The following is an 18,930-nucleotide window of genomic DNA, read 5'->3' as shown; positions in this document are numbered from 1 at the left end:
ATTCTAAAGCTTGCCACTCAGAATGCATTCAAGGCGTGTTATTTGGCATAGAAATCTCAACTAAGTACTAATAAAAATGACGCAAGTAATACTACGTTGAGACGGCGAAGTTCCTCTAGGAACGTTAGTGCCATTGAAGAAGAAGAAGATAGAATGTATATGGAAGAAACAAAACAATGTTGAAAGTACTCACGGTTGCATGATAATTTGAGCCAAAATTCTCATGAAGTCATTCAACTGGTTGTTTTTTAACAGATGACAATTATATCGTGGCTTATTTCGATTATTCATGTGGTAAAAAGGTCCAGAGAGCAGTCGTATGCTTAGTTCTCGAAAGCAGTAACATTTTCGGTGAAATTTTGATTGATGGGCGATTATTATCTCACAACATACACACCGACACTGAAAGCCTTCGAACCATCAACTTCATAACGGTAAAATAATGAAACTTCGTTTGTTTCTATGATCGTGGGGGAGTGAAAATGGCACATGGAAATATCACTTTGATCCGTCTTTTTCGACGTGATTTCACAAATATTCACTCCACGCTATCACATTAGTCTCATTTTCAGCGGGAGCACTACAAAAATGTACGTTTTTAATTGATAAATTGCTTCCTGAAAATACCATTTCCACATGGATGCGGTGGGCAATCAAAGATAAACACAACGACTGACGTCACTATTTGCGAAATAGTTATGGCAGCGCATGCTATGTCGCTCGAAATTCGACCATATTCATTACATTTTTTCCAGGACATTGGATATATCCCACTCATGCGGGTCAATTCGCGTTGAAGGCAGAATGGTGCCGACATCTGGATACGACATTAGTTTGTGTGAGGCCAAATATTCTCTATCAGATTAGTCGGCCTTAAGGCAGTTTTAAATTGTTAAAATTTGAATGAAATTTTTTTCTTGGCGTTATTTACCTTCTAGAAGTGCGTTGTTCTGACCCTAATTTAAACTATTTTCTATGGGTTTTCAGATATTCTCACCAAACCTCACCATTATAATATAAAATTATCTTTGGACACAATTTTTGTATATTTTTTCACTATCAAAAGTGATTTTAATTTACATGATGTGCTAGTTTGATTTAGAAAAAATAATCTTCATTCATAATTTTAATTTTAAAAGTGAGTCATTTCTTCTGCAAACTCATATTGTCATGCTTACTCCCCCATTTCGTAACACGAAGCTCAATGTCGTTAACGCGGATAGGGAGTCCTTGGCCTACGCCGATTAGTATACTAAGCCACGAACCCGCTAGCCCACAAATCCTTTGAATCGATAGCCCACAAATCCTTTGAATTCGGATAGATAAAATTCGCAGTTTTTGGAATGGAACACTTCGTGAAAGAACACGAATTGAACAGTATGCATAAAAGTTGATATTGAATAAAATATATATGAACAAGTCAAAAATATCTCTTGAAATAAAACTAGTCTTGAAAAGGAAATACTGATCATCAATGCTACTGGGCTCCGCTATCAAGTTTCTTATCTGGCAGCTTGAATCTTCGAATTAAAACATTATTTTTGGTGCGCTTCTCCGAAACCCATCCGGACGTTTTGGTTTGGGACATCTGCTTGACATCTGTAGAAAGGGCTTTGTGTAAAACACTTTTCTGAATAATTTAACCATCAATCAATCACCTGTATTTTGTCGAGGAACATTTTCCTTGTCATCGGTCTCGTTCTCCTCTTTCTTCGTTATTCTCTCAACCATTGCAATATACTCCTTTTTCTTCAAGCTTTCAGTAAGAGGTGCGTTCCTTGGAATATATACAATATCTCTGTAATTCAGAGGACCCGCCTTCTTCTCTTCGGTTATCGACAGTTCATCCTTTTTCACCGATTTAGGCGATTGAATTGGCGTCACCAGTGGAGTCGCAAGAGGCGTCAGAACTTCCTCTTTCGCCGCTCTTCGCAGCACTGAAGGCGGGCCATTCGGAGGGGGAAGCAGCAGAGTTGTTTGTTTCACGCAGCTCACGATCACAGGAGTGTGATTTATATTCAGATCTGCTAACAAATCCAAATTCCAGACATCCGTTTTGGTCGCTGCGGTACCCATGCTGCAAGTAACGTTAGGTTTTGCACTATTTAGCGCCACTTCGTCAATGTGGGCTATGGATTCATTGATTGTCATCTGAGCGAAAGGAATATTATTCTCCTCCAGCAACGATTCACGATTTGCTATGATGTATCGAGATTTCAGTGCCTCAAAGCGCCACTTTGCTAGATCACGTTGAGCATCCCAGCAAACCTCGTCTGTGAGTCGCTTAGCCATTTCCAATCGGATGATCTGAGCCTTGAAAGTGGCGCTTTCATTCCTGAAAAACAAAACAATTACATCCAAGTTTGAGAAACAAAAACAGAGACTTCCTTACTTATAGAAACACACAAACGGATCCACCCAGCGTGTGTCTTTAACATTCTCCAGCAGTCTTTTTTCGGCAGATGCCAGTTGATCTCGCAGTCTCTGATTTTCCTCTCTCATTGAACTGAGCTCTTTACTGGTCTCATCCCGAAAATGTTCGTCAGCCTTCAAAAACATTTCGCTACATGCTTTAATTTCATCGCACATCTCTCGATTCTCTCGCTTCAAACGCCGGATATGGACACTACTTTCGGTGTACAGCTTTTTCATCTCATTATAGCGCACTCGCTGAGACTCCAACACATCAATGAGCTGCTGGCGCTGGTCGTGGACTTCCGCAAAAAGCGAGTTTCCCTTACGGTTGGTGTCCTCCGGAGCGGACTGGAGGGACGCTAGCAGGGAATTAAGTCTCATATTCTCGTCTTGAGTGGCTTCCAAAGTCGTTCGCATCTCGTCTAATTCTTGCTTTTTCGATTCGAGGTTGTCTTCCAGGCATTCCTGCTCCTCCTTCATAGCTTCCAATTTACTTTCCGCATTCATTAGCTGCGCCATCATGGAACCGATTCTCTCCTGCTGATCCGTAACCATTGTTCGGAGTTCTTCATTTTCCTGCTCGAGAGCAACTTCTTTTTCCGATGATGTCACATTGCCAGTAGCGATTTCCGGTCGATTTTTCGTCAATTCTTGTTCTTCCATCTGTTCGCGCAGCTGCTCCAGCTGTTTCTGCAGCTCTTCAACAGTTCCCTCGATTGAAACGTTCTGTTGCTTAAGGTCAACGTTGGATTCCTTGAGGGTTGTTAGCGTCTGTATATATTTATCTTTAAGCTTGGCTGAAAATATTCCATTAAGATGTCGATTCACCCAAAACTGTTTATTGAATACTAACACAATTCCTCCTTGTGGACAGAGTCAATCGATTCCAGTTCGGCCGACATGTAGGTAACCGATTCCGATGCAGTCTGATAGTTCCTCCGCAGCTCATAGCTGGCCTGCAGTTCATCTTCGTGGCTTCGTTTCAGTGCACGGTACATATCCGCCAACCGCCGGTATTGTTCCGCCAGTTCCTCTTCCGAGAGAGACCGAACGTCGGCTATGATCGTGCAGTTTGCACTCATTGTCTTGTAAATATTCTAAATACGTGATTTTTTCTTTCACAATAATAAACGTTAAATTGGTGTACAATTATTTTCAAACAAAATGTTTTGACCGTTAAATAAATTTAGATGATAATGAAATGACAGTTTGCTTTGTTGTGGATGAATTTTCTGATCGAAAGTTTTTGGCGATCGGTGTGCCATCTATGTGTTCATACGAAAACCATGTGTACACACGATGTGTCCAACTGAATTAAATTCAAATAAAGCTCGATGCAATATTCATTTTGTTGCGAATTGTTGCTTTATTTTCTTCTGTTTTCATTATTGTGCCGCACAATTTGTGCGTTTATACGATTTATAAACCTTAAGACCATGGACAGACATACTAGCATTGTAAAGGTATCATCGTAGCAAGACACACATAATTTGTTGTACATTGTACCGCATGTCAAACTGATAATCAGAAATTTAAATGGCGGTAAATTAAAACCATTGGTTATGTTTAATAAGGAGTTGTCTACATACCACGTGGATAACTTTAGGAGGGGGTAGGGGGTACAGAAATGTCTACGCTTGTCCACGGTGAGGTAGGAGGAGATTAAGATAATGTCCACGTGGATGTGGAAAGCCAGCGCTACATGATGCTACGAACACCCTCGAATGTTGGACGCTCGATGATTCGACGCATCGTGTAGTCGACTGACGAGCTACGAACCTCCAATGTCGAGTGTCGAATATTCGCGTTGGAAGGTAATCCGTTCGTTGTGGATTACCTTCCAACGCGAGTGACACGAGTCAAAGGATTTTTGTCATTCGTTGATTCGACACTCGATGACATTCGATACACCGCTACACGATTCGTCCGAATCTATCTTTGACAGATTGGTTTGTTTACAAGTTTTAGGTGAAGGAACTGTGAAATTGATTCTCACAGCTCAAAATATTCGGTGAAATATTGCATTCTAATAATGTTGATTTGAAGCATTTTTAATTTACAGCCCGATATTAGTACAATTGCTACGGCAGCAATTTGAATACTCGCATCGTCATTCAGTTTCCTAACGTTTTTGATGGTAAATAAGAACAATAAACATTCGATCCAAATACTCGCCGATTGTTTGGGCCGATTGCTTTGAATCGAACATTCACTTCACCGTGTAGCAGCACATTCGTCACAACATTTGTCGATTCATCGAGCCAAATGTTTGAGTCTAACATTCGAGTATACGTTGAACGAATCGTGTAGCGCCCGCAGAAAACGCACAATTTTTTTTTTTTGCCATTGATGCACAGGCCGTATCTCTGGAGATGCCCAGTAACCATTAAATCGTATAATTTTGCACGTGCCAAGTCTTACAAGAAATCCAAATAAATCATAATCGCATATAATATTAATCAAAGTATGTATCGTGTATATTTGAAATCGCATTAAATGTAAAAACTCGATTTTAAATACCATTATCAAATTAAGTCGCAATTCGGTATAATAAACATCAATTTTATGATGCACATTGTCGTAAAATATATTTAAGCCGCATCATATGCGTATATTACGTTGATGCAGTTTGTGTGTCGTATAAGCGTATAATTTAAATCTATTCAGTACTGTAGTGAATCGTGTTGCATGCTGAATAAAATCATGAAACAGTGAATCATATTAGATCCTAATAAAGAACATATTACATCATATTGAAATGTCAATGAAATGCTGATGCACTCGAAAGTATTAACCGCTGTTGAATTAAATGTCAGATAGCCGCGCGATAATCCAGATAATCCAGACGACCGGAGTTCGAACCCACATCGGAGCAGTTTTCACCAAACATCAATCTGTGCCATCTCAAACATTCATATTCCACTCCCAACACAAGTCAATCAAACAATTATTATTTCTACAAACATTTTTTACGCCATTTTTTTATATGAGTATTTAACTCATATAAAAAAATGGCGATTCGTGAGGCTATAATAAACATTTCACGAAAATATTTTGCGCCATTTGTTTTTTTCCTATGTCTGTAATAAATCGTATATGAGTATGGCAAAAGTCGCTATTATAGCCGGTCAAAGTTGCATATTCATCCAAACAAATTCGGTAAGTATTTGCCATGTATGTATATGGCCTCCACTTTTGCATGCATATGCCAGTTAGGCGCATTATATGCCAACCAAATTTTAGGGCATATGATGTTATATATACGCTTGTTATGCGATTTAATGTTTGCTGGGTCATCATTTTGGTAACCCGGTAATTACTTCATCACGAGCAAGGCGTTGTACTATAGGTGGACCGCAATGTCAAAATTGCTGTTCGGCCATTGCTCGTGAAAAAACAAATTTGTTTACAAAACAAGTCGTATCTTTTGGTGACAAATGCATTCGTTGGCAAAATAGCTGCTCGCGCTTTATTGTCGAATCATAACTGTGCAGAAGGATGTTTTAGTATATCTTTTCGCCTATCTTTCCAAGCAAAATGTACTTCTGTTTGGCTCCCATCGGCGGGGAAAAGAGTGCTATCAGCTTACGGCGATGGTGACAAAAAATAACGCTGATTGTGGCTCCACTGATTTCGCGCAGGGAGGAGGAGAATGCTGTGCATATACCGGGAAGGAGATCCAGAAAGAGCCGTTACAAGTAATTGGCTAGAGCAAAAGGATGTTGTGCACTATATTCCACGAATATATATTTGCTTATTTTTTCCTTCAATTATTTTCCTTAGCGAGTTGACATTGAAATCATAACCACACACCCAAACAAAAAGTAAATAATTTCGAAAGTTACGTCTCGCTACTCGTCTCACGTCATGTCCTGAAAGTGTCAAGAACGAAATACCTATAGTTCAGCATCTTGATCACGAGGTTGCTATTTGCAGCAAAAACCAACATTTTGTTTTGATTCTCTTCGTTTTTCGTTATATCATGGACAGACATACAGCTAGCGTTGTATGTGAACAGCTAGTGATCCCCGATTTTTGAAATTAATCGTTCATCCACTAATCGAATACTTTTCAGTAGATTCCCACATTCCGTTTTGCCTGCCAAGATCGGGTCGATGAAATGTCAACAATCGACCTCAAATGCTGCCACCTTGCAATCGAGTTATCGACCTTTCATATGCATTCATTGAACAACTTGACGCCACTTTTTTGCCAACATGTGCAAGGCGTCGACCTGCTTGCAGCGCTGCTTCCAGCACTGCTTGCTGCATGTTTGTATTGGTTTGTTATTGAAAATGAAAAGGAAATACATTGATCGATTTTAATCATTTTATTGGAAAAAAAAATAAAAAAAAACCATGTATAATAAAAATAAGGTATATAATGGAATCGGTGCATCCGGGTTGTCTGGATTGACGATTCAAATCCGACTGAGTACATTGATGAATACCTCCTTGCCCTTGATGACACAGATATGTGGCTGAGGAGGATTCTTCAATGTGCGTGAAGCACGGGATCTCCGATGAGGAAAATTGCTCGAAATACTATCGATGGCCAGGTCCTGCTGCTGTTGCTGTTGATGCTGTTCCCCGGAATAGCACCCTGGACTTAAAGGATACTGCTGCGGGAAAGCTGATGCTGTTGGCTGGTGTGACAGAAGAGGAAATAAGCAATGTGGTGATGAGGGAAATCATCTTTCTCACTCGGCGATTGATTGAGTCGGATGTATTCATAGCTGAAACAAAATAAAATGATTAGTAAGTGAAAAGCAGAAATGAATTCCCTACTCACCAGTTGTATGATCCGGATAAAAATGCGAACATTAAAATATCATGCGATTACGTTCGCTAACCTCGCCTATTTTCATTCTACTATACTACGGAATCAGTGCATTCGGGTTCTTCCGGGGTGGTAATTCAGCTGAGCAAGTTGATAAATACCTCCTTGTTGAGTTTTCGTGTCTGAAGAGGATTTTTGAATGTGCGCGAAGCACGGAACCTCTAATGGGGAAAGTTCTTCGCAATACCATACCATGGTCAAATTCTGCTGCTGCTGCTGTTGATGCTGTCCCCCGGCATTGCCAACAGGGGTTGGAGGTTACTGCTGCAGGAAAACGGATGTTGTTGGCTGCTGTGATAGAAGTGGAAATCCGCACTGTGGTGATGGGAGAAATCATCTTTCTCACTTACCGATTGATGGAAGCAAACGAGTCGAATGTATTCATAGCTGATAAGACAAGATAAAATAATTAATAATTAAAAAGCCGAAATATATTTCATTCTCACCAGTTGTATGATCCATTTGTTTTTGTTTGAGATGACAGTTTAGCGGAGTGGAAAAAAGAACCACCAGTGATGCCATTTGGTTTGTTTAATTATTCAGTATTTTCGACTAACAAACTATCCGCGTTGACGATATTGGGGAATAGGCATGACAGTATGGATTTGCAGAAGGAATGAATACACTTTTAAAATGAAAATTATGAATGAACATGATTTTTCCTTAATCAAATTAGTACTCTATGTAAGTGAAAATCATCATTGCCTGCAAGTGGTGAAAAAACGTCATAAAAAATATGTTTTGAGATAATTTTATATTATAATGACAAATTTTTTTGAGAATATCTGAACGTCTACAGAAAATAATTCAAATTAGGGTCATGACAACGTACTTTAAGTAGAAAAAATTATGCCAAGAAAAAAATTTCATACAAATTTTAGCAAATATAAACTGATTCGGGCCGATATATTATAAAAAAAAATATCATGCGATTACGTTCGCTTACCTCACCTATTTTCATTTTACTATACAACGGAATCAGTGCATGATATTAGTCGGCCCGAATCAGTTTATATTTGCTAAAATTTGTATGAAATTTTTTTTCTTGGCATAATTTTTTCAACTTAAAGTACGTTGTCATGACCCTAAATTGAATTATTTTTTATAGACGTTCAGATATTCTCAAAAAAACTTGTCATTATAATATAAAATTATCTTAAAACATATTTTTTATGACGTTTTTTCACCACTTGCAGGCAATGGTGATTTTCACTTACATAGAGTACTAATTTGATTAAGGAAAAATCATGTTCATTCATAATTTTCATTTTAAAAGTGTATTCATTCCTTCTGCAAATCCATACTGTCATGCCTATTCCCCAATATCGTCAACGCGGATAGTTCGTTAGTCGAAAATACTGAATAATTAAACAAACCAAATGGCATCACTGGTGGTTCTTTTTTCCACTCCGCTAAACTGTCATCTCAAACAAAAACAAATGGATCATACAACTGGTGAGTATGAAATATATTTCGGCTTTTTAATTATTAATTATTTTATCTTGTCTTATCAGCTATGAATACATTCGACTCGTTTGCTTCCATCAATCGGTAAGTGAGAAAGATGATTTCTCACATCACCACAGTGCGGTTTTCCACTTCTATCACAGCAGCCAACAACATCCGTTTTCCTGCAGCAGTAACCTCCAACCCCTGTTGGCAATGCCGGGGGACAGCATTAACAGCAGCAGCAGCAGCAGAATTTGACCATGGTATGGTATTGCGAAGAACTTTCCCCATTAGAGGTTCCGTGCTTCGCGCACATTCAAAAATCCTCTTCAGACACGAAAACTCAACGACAAGGAGGTATTTATCAACTTGCTCAGCTGAATTACCACCCCGGAAGAACCCGAATGCACTGATTCCGTTGTATAGTAAAATGAAAATAGGTGAGGTAAGCGAACGTAATCGCATGATATTTTAATGTTCGCATTTTTATCTGGATCATACAACTGGTGAGTAGGGAATTCATTTCTGCTTTTCACTTACTAATCATTTTATTTTGTTTCAGCTATGAATACATCCGACTCAACCAATCGGCGAGTGAGAAAGATGATTTCCCTCATCACCACATTGCTTATTTCCACTTCTGTCACACCAGCCAACAGCATCAGCTTTCCCGCAGCAGTATCCTTTAAGTCCAGGGTGCTATTCCGGGGAACAGCATCAACAGCAACAGCAGGTCCTGGCCATCGATAGTATTTCGAGCAATTTTCCCCATCGGAGATCCCGTGCTTCACGCACATTGAAGAATCCTCCACAGCCACATATCTGTGTCATCAAGGGCAAGGAGGTACTCAGTCGGATTTGAATCGTCAATCCAGACAACCCGGATGCACCGATTCCATTATATACCTTATTTTTATTATACATGGATTCTTATTATTTTTTTTCAATAAAATGATTAAAATCGATCAATGTATTTCCTTTTCATTTTCAATAACAAACCAATACAAACAAGCAGCAAGCAGTGCTGAAAGCAGCGCTAAAAAGCAATTATTATATTTTACGCTCCACTAAACTCGTAAACGAAACTCAATTCGCATCGTCGGCCTTGAGCTTCATTTAGGAGCTGCTCCCCTCAGAGATAATGATTTATTTTCAGGATAAAACTGCAGCGACCATACGGTTTTTTGCTCTGGGTTTGGATCGATTAATCGACGTAAATTATTCGTTCGCTTCGATTATTGGTTGTGCAGTATTCGTTCGATTAATAATCGATTTCTGTAGGAAGTATTCGATTAATCGATTAACCCTCCTGAAATAAAAATACTCCAAAAAATATGTTTTCTTGGTCTTTATTATGTTTTGATAGTCATCTAATTCAGCCTCCTCAAAACAGAGCAATTTTTGATACTCCAACACAAATAACCTAATTCGAATTTTTCACTGTTATTAATTAAAAGTAAGCAACTGAGAACAATTCATGGAAGTATAAAGAGTTATACAATCACATAAAAACGTATTAATCGATTGTGGTTTCATTGGAGTAAGAATCAGAACATAGCATAACTGCATGATCGAAATAAACTTATTTTTTTACATTTCATGTAGTTGTTGCGTGTTTTCGGGTATTTTATCGAAGAGAAGAATGTATAACGATCTTCTAGATAATTACCAGATGAAAAAGGTTCTGGAATATAAAGTTTGCATATTTCTAATACTCTTTGTCTCTGTATTCTTGGTAAACTAAGAATTAAATCCTTTTTTTGGAGGGGCATAAAAAGATGATATAAAAGGGTTTCTAGGAACTTCCTTTTCATTTTCTTGTTTTCTTGTCGATATTGTTCATTATAAAAAAAATATCCCCGAAACTGTGATTGTTAAAAATTACCATAAGCCACCTAGTCAGCCGGGTGACGTCTTTAGAGAACCCCCATTGAACTGACAGGAGCCAACATATCGGGTATCCCAATGACATTTTCCCTTTGTTTTCTTATGAATTGGGTATCCCACTGACAGTTCTGCTTGAGATTTTGCTAACGATCCTAGCATCAATCATAGCACCCGGCTGCACCGAGTAGTTTATAGTTTACTGTTTACAATTCTTCCACAAGTGAAATCCTTTCACATGTGTGTATATGTATGACCATTATATTTTGCGAATAATACTTATGACAGACATACAGCTGTACTACCTTTGTACTTCGAAAATTGTATGTCTGTCACCATGTACAGTGCTAGAACCATGCAAGCAACTCGGTACAATCGCTGTACCTGTACCGACCTATTTTACCGCTGTACATGGCTACAGTTGCACTGTGCGCAGCGTCACTAATGGTTAGTGGTGGGTAGCATGAACAAACTGAATCAAAACACTTGGTAAATATTCTTTTCATTGACTTTCTCTTGAGTTAATAACTCAGATTGGAAACCTATTTGTTGTGTTTGATAGTTTAGACGCTAAATAAAAACCTTTTTCATTGAAATATTGGTGAAAATACAATGCAATAAATTCAAATTTATGATTGTCAGTTTGGCATGCGGTACAATGTACAACCAAAGTATGTGTGTCATGCTATCGTGGTACCTGTACAACGCTGTACACGTACAACGCTAGTACAGTTGTATGTCTGTCTATGGTATAACTATACGAAAGTCAAACATTCATATTCTGCTTTTCAACGTATGAATCTAACGACGAATATATCAACGAATAGTTAATATATAGATCCGTCCATTCCTGTTACAAAAGTGACTGCAATCAAATAAGAATAGTCCGGTAATGACCATATGCATTATATTCAATAATTATTCCGCGCCACTAACATTAATTTATACATTTCATTCAACAATATTCTAGAATATGAAAAAAGTCACTTGTCTAAAAAAATTACTCCTATACTCGCGTCGGTGTGTCAGACCGAAAGTGTAAAAAAGTGGCACACGTCCCGTTTATGCGATACGCTAAACGATGACGAACGACGTGGTAGTGTTGATATTTTCTGAGAAATGAACGAATTATTGATTTCTCGGTCTGACAGACCAATGCGCGAGTATAGGAGTGTTAATTGAACTATTATCGGGTATCACTATGAACATCTTAGCATGACAGACATACTTTGGTTGTACATTGTATCGCATTTCAAACTGACAACCAGAAATTTGACCAATTTTCACCAAAATTTCAATGAAAAACTGTATTTAATTAGCTTCTAAACTATCAAACACAACAAACAAGTTTCCAATCTGCGTTATTAACTCAAGAGAAAGTGTTTTGATTCATCTTGTTCATGCTACCCACCACTAACCGTATATGGCGCTGCGCACAGTACAACTGTAGCCATGTACAACGGTGAAACCGGTGGGTGCACAAACAGTGATTAGCCCAGCCGGGTGCTATGATTGATGCTAGGATCGTTAGCGAAATCTCAAGCAGAACTGTCAGTGGGATACCCAATTCATGTGAAAACAAAGGGAAAATGTCAGTGGGATACTCGATATGTTGGCTCCTGTCATTTCAATAGAGGTTCTCTAAAGACGCCACCCACCTGGATTATCCCGAGTAGCTTGCATGGTTCTAGCGCTGTACATGGTCACAGACATACAATTTTCGAAGTACAACGCTAGTACAGTTGTGTGACTGTCATAAGTATTAGCTCACCTAACCAAGCACTGTACTTCACACGCGTTGCTCTGCGGGCGAAAAACCAAGTTTCATAACCGCAACGTCTGGCAGGGCCGGGCGAATAGAACAAAAGTCAAAACGCGTACGAACAGAAGAAGCAAACTGAAACCGAGTGACGAAGCGAACCCGGGGCGTGAAAATTGATTTTTCTCTCGCTGTCAACGGAACGAAGAAAAGATCTCAAGATTGATTTTTCAGGCTCCGGTTGAGAAGTATTCGCGGGATACCCTCTGCGTTTTGCACCTATTCGGGCGATTCGGAGTCGCTGGTCGCTGGAGTCGTGGAGAAGTGCGTATCGGAAAAATTTTTGACCCGAAGGAGGAAAGTTTGGTGTGCGTTTTTTTATGTTTGCCCTGTGTGTGACTCTTGTGTGTATTATCGATCCATAGAGGATTTTCCCTATTCGCACTAGCTGGTTCAAATCGAACGACAGGAAAAAAAGAATTGTGAGCGGCGAATCGAGCCACGGTGGTTAACAGGATCATTCCTGGCTGAAAGTTGGTTTTGTGCTTCTGTTTTGTCTTTCGTTTCTGTCGGTTGAGTTGAAAGGAAATAAGTTTCTGCAAAAGCCAAAATGTCGAACAAGAACCCGCAGGTGCTTATCATCGATCCACCAAATGAGCTGAAATTTGTGGGTAAGTAAAAAAAATATTTGGGAAGCAAGTAAATACCCCGATCGCATATGCTTATTCTTATCTCCCGGTCAGATTTTTATTGATTCATAAGCAGGTACATTCCCGCAAAGAGATTCCCGAATACACACCACTGTTATTGACTATTTGCTTTTGTCTGTTTTGTTTGATGCTTTGAAAACATAAATTCAGAAGCAAAGACTCAGACCAGGCAATCTAGGCACTGGCAATATTATTCCCCCTAACTTTGGTTGAACATCTCAAAGAAAATGATTCTACGCATTAATGTGAAAACATAATCAGATATCAGTACCAGTTCGGAATGCAAGGTACTTATCCCTCTATCCAGTACTTGCAGATGCTTTCCTAGGGATAAGATCCTGCTGCTAATTCAGTTAATCCTGAAGCCGCTCCTCGATATATCCAATTCAAAACAAACCGGCGCCATCTTGGAAGAAATGTTAACTTAAACCTGTATCGTTAACGCCAGAAACAGAAACCCAAGCAAAATTTGAAACCTTTTTATGGTGTTCTGTTGCTGCGATAACTGCAATTAACTAATGTCTTAAAGGCGTTTCGATATGGAGCTGTTTAAGTCAATAGTTTTTTTTTTTCAATTCTCTTCAACACGTTGAGTCTCGTGTCGGTCCCTAGGGACTGATGTAGACCTTTTCGTTAGAAAAACGTTGATCACTGGGAATAACTGTTACAAAACGAGGAAATATAAAAAAATCTAGAAGGTTGTGTCCAAGACACGACTGCATTGTTGACGCAGGACTACGCTGCCATTTGATTCACTTATTCACTTCGAATATCATTTTAGAATGCTGTGAGTTTCAGAAATAACTTAGAATTAGTAGAATGGTTTGGTTTCACTGAAATGGGTCTTTTTCTAGAATCAGTTGACGATAATTGATTGACGATTCGTTCATGCCCTCGCAAAGCAACAAACAAGCTGATCGTATTTGTTTCATGTCAATGCATTGAAAATTGACCTCAAACGCTAGCAGACGGTGGTCTCTTTTGGAATCTCAGTGGAATCGCACCTCTAGACCAATCTCACAAGGCGAACCAACAAGCACCAAACAAGCGTTCAACATAGTATGCATAGCATCTATCGCTTGAAGCGACAAAATATATAAAAACTTCTAACCATTACGCGCTATTCTCAAAAGAATTGCTGTCTGTTAAATGACTTCGAAAAAAGTCGTATTGTTTGCTCATGCTCGAGATAAGCGCAGCTGTCATCTTTAGTGAAGAACTGGCCAAGCAAAACCAAATCACATACAAAATTAACTAAATAAACGAAAAAACTCTTTCTGGTAATCTTAATAATCTCGAAAAAAGTTGCACCGCTTCATTACGACCAAGATCAGCGCAGATGCCATCCTTGTTGAAGGGAGAAGTTATGCGACTAGCATGCGAATCCAAACCCAAACTCATAACATTCCAGTACGACAATCGCGATGGTCTTACTTGACGATTCCCTAAATAATTATGTGGCGCACAATCTTAACGCCCTGCTGCTTCGATACATTGATGCAATGTCGAAGGCACCACCGAAGCCTTTATGATTACGGAAAACAAGTGATGTTCCCTGCTTCGAATATAGAAAGAGACTGACTATTTACCTTAGCAGAGATCTATTATTCAAATATTCTTCTTCCATTATCTCCCCTTCTTGTTTATATTATCAAGGATGCATAATTTGCACCACCAAATAATCCTTCATCATAGCATCAAAATTAGGCGATTGTTGCATCACCATAGGGCCAATGCGTACGAGAGCAAATACAGATGGGGTTTAGCAGATCCCTGCTATCGCCTATCTCTCCCTATGTGCTCAGATGGTGCCAACATCTCAGGGTTCAAAACTTTGAAAGTCTGCACTTGAGCTGACAGAGCTGTCAGCAGGATACAAAACGGGTTCGGAACCGCATACATCTCAGCTGTTTTGTTCCCAAAATGTTGGCACCAAAAGGATGGCCGTCTAGAACGGGGCTGGGTTTTAGCGTAGCGATGTGCTATTTGTATGTAAGGGGTATGAAAAGCCATATATTAAAGGCATGAAGCAACTCAACAGTCTCTTTTTCTTAATATTGCCGACCTCGAACAGCATAGCTGTCATCATAGTTGGAGAGAGATTTGCTACTGGTATGCGAAATCAAATCACATGCTTAATTCCAGAATAATTATTTTTTGGTGAGCAGCCGATAGCTTGATTATTCCCCACGCAATTATGTAGCTCAGAACCTTGATAATATGGCGTCAGTTTGATGCAATGCAAGAGACATCTGTGAGTGAATTTGATCGTGTCCACAGTTCAATTCGAAACGAAGACATGTGATGACGCAAAACAAGGAAGAACAAGCGATGTTCATTGCTTCGTATCCAGAACGATACTGAAAGTTTGCCTGCTTGCTTGCTTCTTTGTTTTCAAGCGGCTTTAAACTTTGCAGATCATTCGCCTCTACTAAAGTTTGCCTCGGCGAGATCCAATATTCATGATCTGGGCAAATATTCTCTTTCGTTCTCCTTTTTCTTCTTTTCTTTGTTCACGGAGACTTTAAATCATTCCCTTTCATTACTCGCCAATAAGTTGCTCGTTATTGACGGCATGGGTAGGGAAGCTCACAAATGAGCAGAACAAATGTATAGGAACATGGAAATGCTTTTAGTTTTCATCAATTTAAACAATGTTTTTGTGTTTTTCAAATGTCAAGTTTGTATAAGACCAGATACATTTTCCGTTTTTAGTTGTTTCGATCAATAAATCTGGAAAATGCCGAAGGGGAAAGTGCTCACGGAGAAAGAAGAAAGACAAATCGATGCATTTCACCAAGAAAATGTTGGTATCATGCTCGTCGGATTAGACGATCCCATCAAGTAGTGTTCAATTATTTGGCGAATTCACAAGGATACGCTAAGAAGGACAGAGCTCCACGTAAATCGAAGCTCTCTGGCCGGGATAAGCGGAAAATTGCTAGAACAGCTTCGAATATCTCAAAATCGCTTATGATAATAAAGCAATATTTGAATTTAAATGTTACTCGGGTGACAATTCGTCAAGTTTTGGTAAAAAATCCTCATATGAAGAGGGCTTAAAAGGTTGAAGCTCCTCATCTAGCACCATCTCACATTGGAAGACGTCTGAGTTTTGTCAAAGTTCACATGAACCGGCTCTGAGACATGGTATGTTGTGACAAAGAATGTTTCCAAAAGAATACATTTTGCTATATTCCATAACAAATAGTTCTTCAATGTATAGGTTATCTTCATTGACGAAAAAATGTTCAACTTGGATGGTCCTGATAGTTTCAACGGGTACTGGCGTGATTTACGGAAAAGGAACAGTATTTTTCAACTAGGAATTTGGGTGGTGGCTCGTGCATGGATTGGGCGGGATTCTGTGCAACCGGAAAGCTCAAGATAGCCTTCACATTATTCAAGGATTACACACATGTGCTGGAATCCTGTCTCCTACCGTTTCTGCGTGGATATCGTCACAAAACATAACATTCCAGCCAAAAGGTGTTACTAGTCATACCAGCAAGGAAACTAAGCAATGGAATAAAGATCAAAAACTGACTGGCTCGCTCTCCAGACTTGAATCCTGTTGAAAATCTTAGGGGGATCCTGGTACGAAGAATCTACACTGAAGGAAGGCGGTGCACCACGATTTAAGAGCTCAAGGTCGCAATTTCGGAAAAATTGAAAAATATGGAGGAATCCATTCAGCAGAACTTGGTAAATAGTATTCCAACACGAATTTTCCAGGTTATTATCCGAAATGGCAAGGTTTCCAATTATTGACATGTATATCAGCCGATCGTTTTGAATTTTTCATTGATAATACTTATGAATATTGAAATGGTCTTATAGAAACTAGACAGCTGAAATAATCATATTTAAGCACAATGAATAAACAAACAACTCTTTTGAACGAAATTAACTATACTTTATTCTAAGCATTCAACAATGAACGTATCTTGTTGTAATTCTAACTGTTTGTGTTGCAACGGAATAAAATCAGGGTGGTCTTATTGTTGCGTACAACATTCGTCGACCGCCGCACCTACTTATTAACAACATTGAGGCAGCAGCGCGTTGTGTTGTGAAATCGACTACGATGTACGATGGTACGCATCGCAACCAACTTCACAATATAACGTGACATTTGAGAAAAAAGGTAGCCTTTTGAAGTCTTAAGTGAATATAACAATAGTTGGAAGTTTGAAGAAAAAAAAAATTATATAGTGAAATTACTATCCATCGAATATCGAATCGAAAGCAGGTATTTTCATTTATTTAGCGCAATTTGTAGTATGGCTTAAATCGAATTCTAAACCTAAAGCAGATTCCGAGAAAAAAGGGTTTTTATAAAATTCAGATCCAGGTAGCGAGTACATGAAACCCACTAAACGTAAGTCAATGTTCAATGAATAATTTAGAATAAAAAAACAACTTTGTAAATTTTAGGAGAATTTTAACCGTTCCCCGAGCGGTTCTCAAATATACGCGTTAAATTTCCGGAAGTCGTTTCATTTCGTTGCGAAAGCAACAGTTTTTAAAATTCTCGTTTACCGGATCGATTGGAGATGTCACGAAGAGATCGATCAAGAGATGCAGCACAGGGAAACGGTCTGCAGCAGTCCTGCCCGCTCTGCCACTTGCCAGATTCCGACGAAATGGTCAGCTGTGACGACTGTGAGCGTTGGTATCACTTCGGCTGCGTCGGAGTGAACGAAGATGTAGCCAATCATGATTGGAGCTGCCAGGAATGCATCAATGCCAGAGTTCCTGCTCCACAATCGCCGCATCCGAGAGCTTCCACAGATGAGCCGTTACCACACCTTCAGTCAGCATTACCAGCCCCTCGTCATCCCACGCCACTAACATCGATCATGCCAGTGCCTTCACCACGTCTTCACACTCCACGAACGTCAAATTTACCACCCACTCCACGCCCACGCACTCCACCAGCTTCGAGTATGCAACGTGTTGTGCCACCAGTTGCCAGAGAGGTAGCGGTTGAACCCGATTTGCTGAACAAGCTTCCTGATGAGCTTCGTATCCAGTTGTTAAAAGAAGAAGAAGCCATCGAGCGGAAGTTTCTGTTACGTAGGTACCAGCTTTTGCTAGAATCATCAGTGCATACAGTTCCAACTGTTCAGGGAACCGACAATAGAATAGGTTTAGCGAGTAATAATGTTAGAGATCCTCCTGTTTCGTCACCAATGAATGGTCACCGCCGCGATATTTTACCGTTTGTTTCATCTATGGGGCGAGAGCGTAATGAGGCAAATTTCGTTCCACATTTAAGAGAACAACTAACGTATATTCCACCATCAATCAATAATTGTACTAATTTCTCGGCGATTGATCCTCCTCGAACAAACCAACGGTCGTATATTCCGACATCTAATCCACCACCAGCCTTTCACCGACCGAATGCAACGTGCTTTCCGCCGCCTCGTGTCGATCTGCCTCCGCATATTCCGTCGTCCTCTATACCGAATAATTATATGCGCCCGAATGCATCCGCATTTGCACCATATGCTGGCCCTCCGCGTCATACTGCTCAAGGATATTACCCGTTCGATTCTCACGACATTCCCTCCGCCATAGGAGGAACGGCGCTGCTAAATAGAAGCCAAATCGCCGCACGTCATGCAGTCGCTAGGGACTTACCAATATTCAGCGGTGAGCCGGAAGAGTGGCCGCTGTTTTTCGCCACGTATGAGAACACAACGAACCTGTGTGGATTTTCGCCCGAGGAGAATATGGCCCGTCTACAGAAATGTCTAAGAGGCAAAGCCTTAGAAGCGGTTAAATGTCAGCTGTTACATCCAACTAATGTGGAACAGCTTCTCTCCACCTTGAGAATGCTTTTCGGTCGTCCTGAAATTATTGTTC

The 18,930-nt window shown here is 39.7% G+C and overlaps 2 protein-coding genes and 2 long non-coding RNA genes across 4 annotated transcripts in view; 2 read left to right on the top strand and 2 right to left on the bottom strand.

Annotated features, from left to right (window-relative positions):
• Window positions 1–1,130: 1,130 nt before the first annotated feature.
• On the bottom strand, window positions 1,131–3,632 carry LOC129776356 (protein Spindly). Its single transcript, XM_055781950.1, has 4 exons — window positions 3,269–3,632; window positions 2,393–3,212; window positions 1,659–2,335; window positions 1,131–1,599 (listed from the first exon to the last, which is right to left on the bottom strand). Exons 1-4 carry the CDS (start codon window positions 3,495–3,497, stop codon window positions 1,478–1,480), a joined length of 1,848 nt encoding a protein of 615 aa, XP_055637925.1. The 5' UTR covers window positions 3,498–3,632; the 3' UTR covers window positions 1,131–1,477.
• A 3,143-nt stretch (window positions 3,633–6,775) lies between these two features.
• LOC129762658 (uncharacterized) lies at window positions 6,776–7,827 on the bottom strand. Its single transcript, XR_008740689.1, has 3 exons — window positions 7,701–7,827; window positions 7,207–7,641; window positions 6,776–7,150 (listed from the first exon to the last, which is right to left on the bottom strand). It is a non-coding gene; the product is annotated as an uncharacterized LOC129762658 (long non-coding RNA).
• A 622-nt stretch (window positions 7,828–8,449) lies between these two features.
• LOC129762657 (uncharacterized) lies at window positions 8,450–9,595 on the top strand. The gene is made up of 3 exons (XR_008740687.1): window positions 8,450–8,709; window positions 8,769–9,209; window positions 9,266–9,595. It is a non-coding gene; the product is annotated as an uncharacterized LOC129762657 (long non-coding RNA).
• A 2,852-nt stretch (window positions 9,596–12,447) lies between these two features.
• The window catches only part of LOC129762652 (vesicle-associated membrane protein/synaptobrevin-binding protein), a 28,466-nt gene continuing 21,983 nt past the window's right edge, over window positions 12,448–18,930 (top strand). The window contains exon 1 of the mRNA XM_055761122.1: window positions 12,448–13,017. Coding sequence (XP_055617097.1) covers window positions 12,957–13,017 — 61 coding nt within the window. The 5' untranslated portion in view covers window positions 12,448–12,956. The remainder of the gene's footprint in view (window positions 13,018–18,930) is intronic.

The sequence above is a fragment of the Toxorhynchites rutilus genome, chromosome 1, assembly GCF_029784135.1.
Source record: "Toxorhynchites rutilus septentrionalis strain SRP chromosome 1, ASM2978413v1, whole genome shotgun sequence".
Classification (NCBI taxonomy): Eukaryota; Metazoa; Arthropoda; class Insecta; order Diptera; family Culicidae; genus Toxorhynchites; species Toxorhynchites rutilus.
Note: the sequence above shows the minus strand (reverse complement) of the source record. Positions and strands in the feature narration are given on the sequence as shown.

Bases quoted from the DNA above. Each gene is read 5' to 3' on its own strand.
- LOC129776356 (XM_055781950.1), bottom strand. From the start codon at position 3,497: ATGAGTGCAAACTGCACGATCATAGCCGACGTTCGGTCTCTCTCGGAA. The intron at 3,213-3,268 runs GTTAGTATTCAA...GAATATTTTCAG, and splicing joins TGTCCACAAGGAGGAATTGT to CCAAGCTTAAAGATAAATAT. The intron at 1,600-1,658 runs GTGATTGATTGA...CCCTTTCTACAG, and splicing joins TGTTCCTCGACAAAATACAG to ATGTCAAGCAGATGTCCCAA.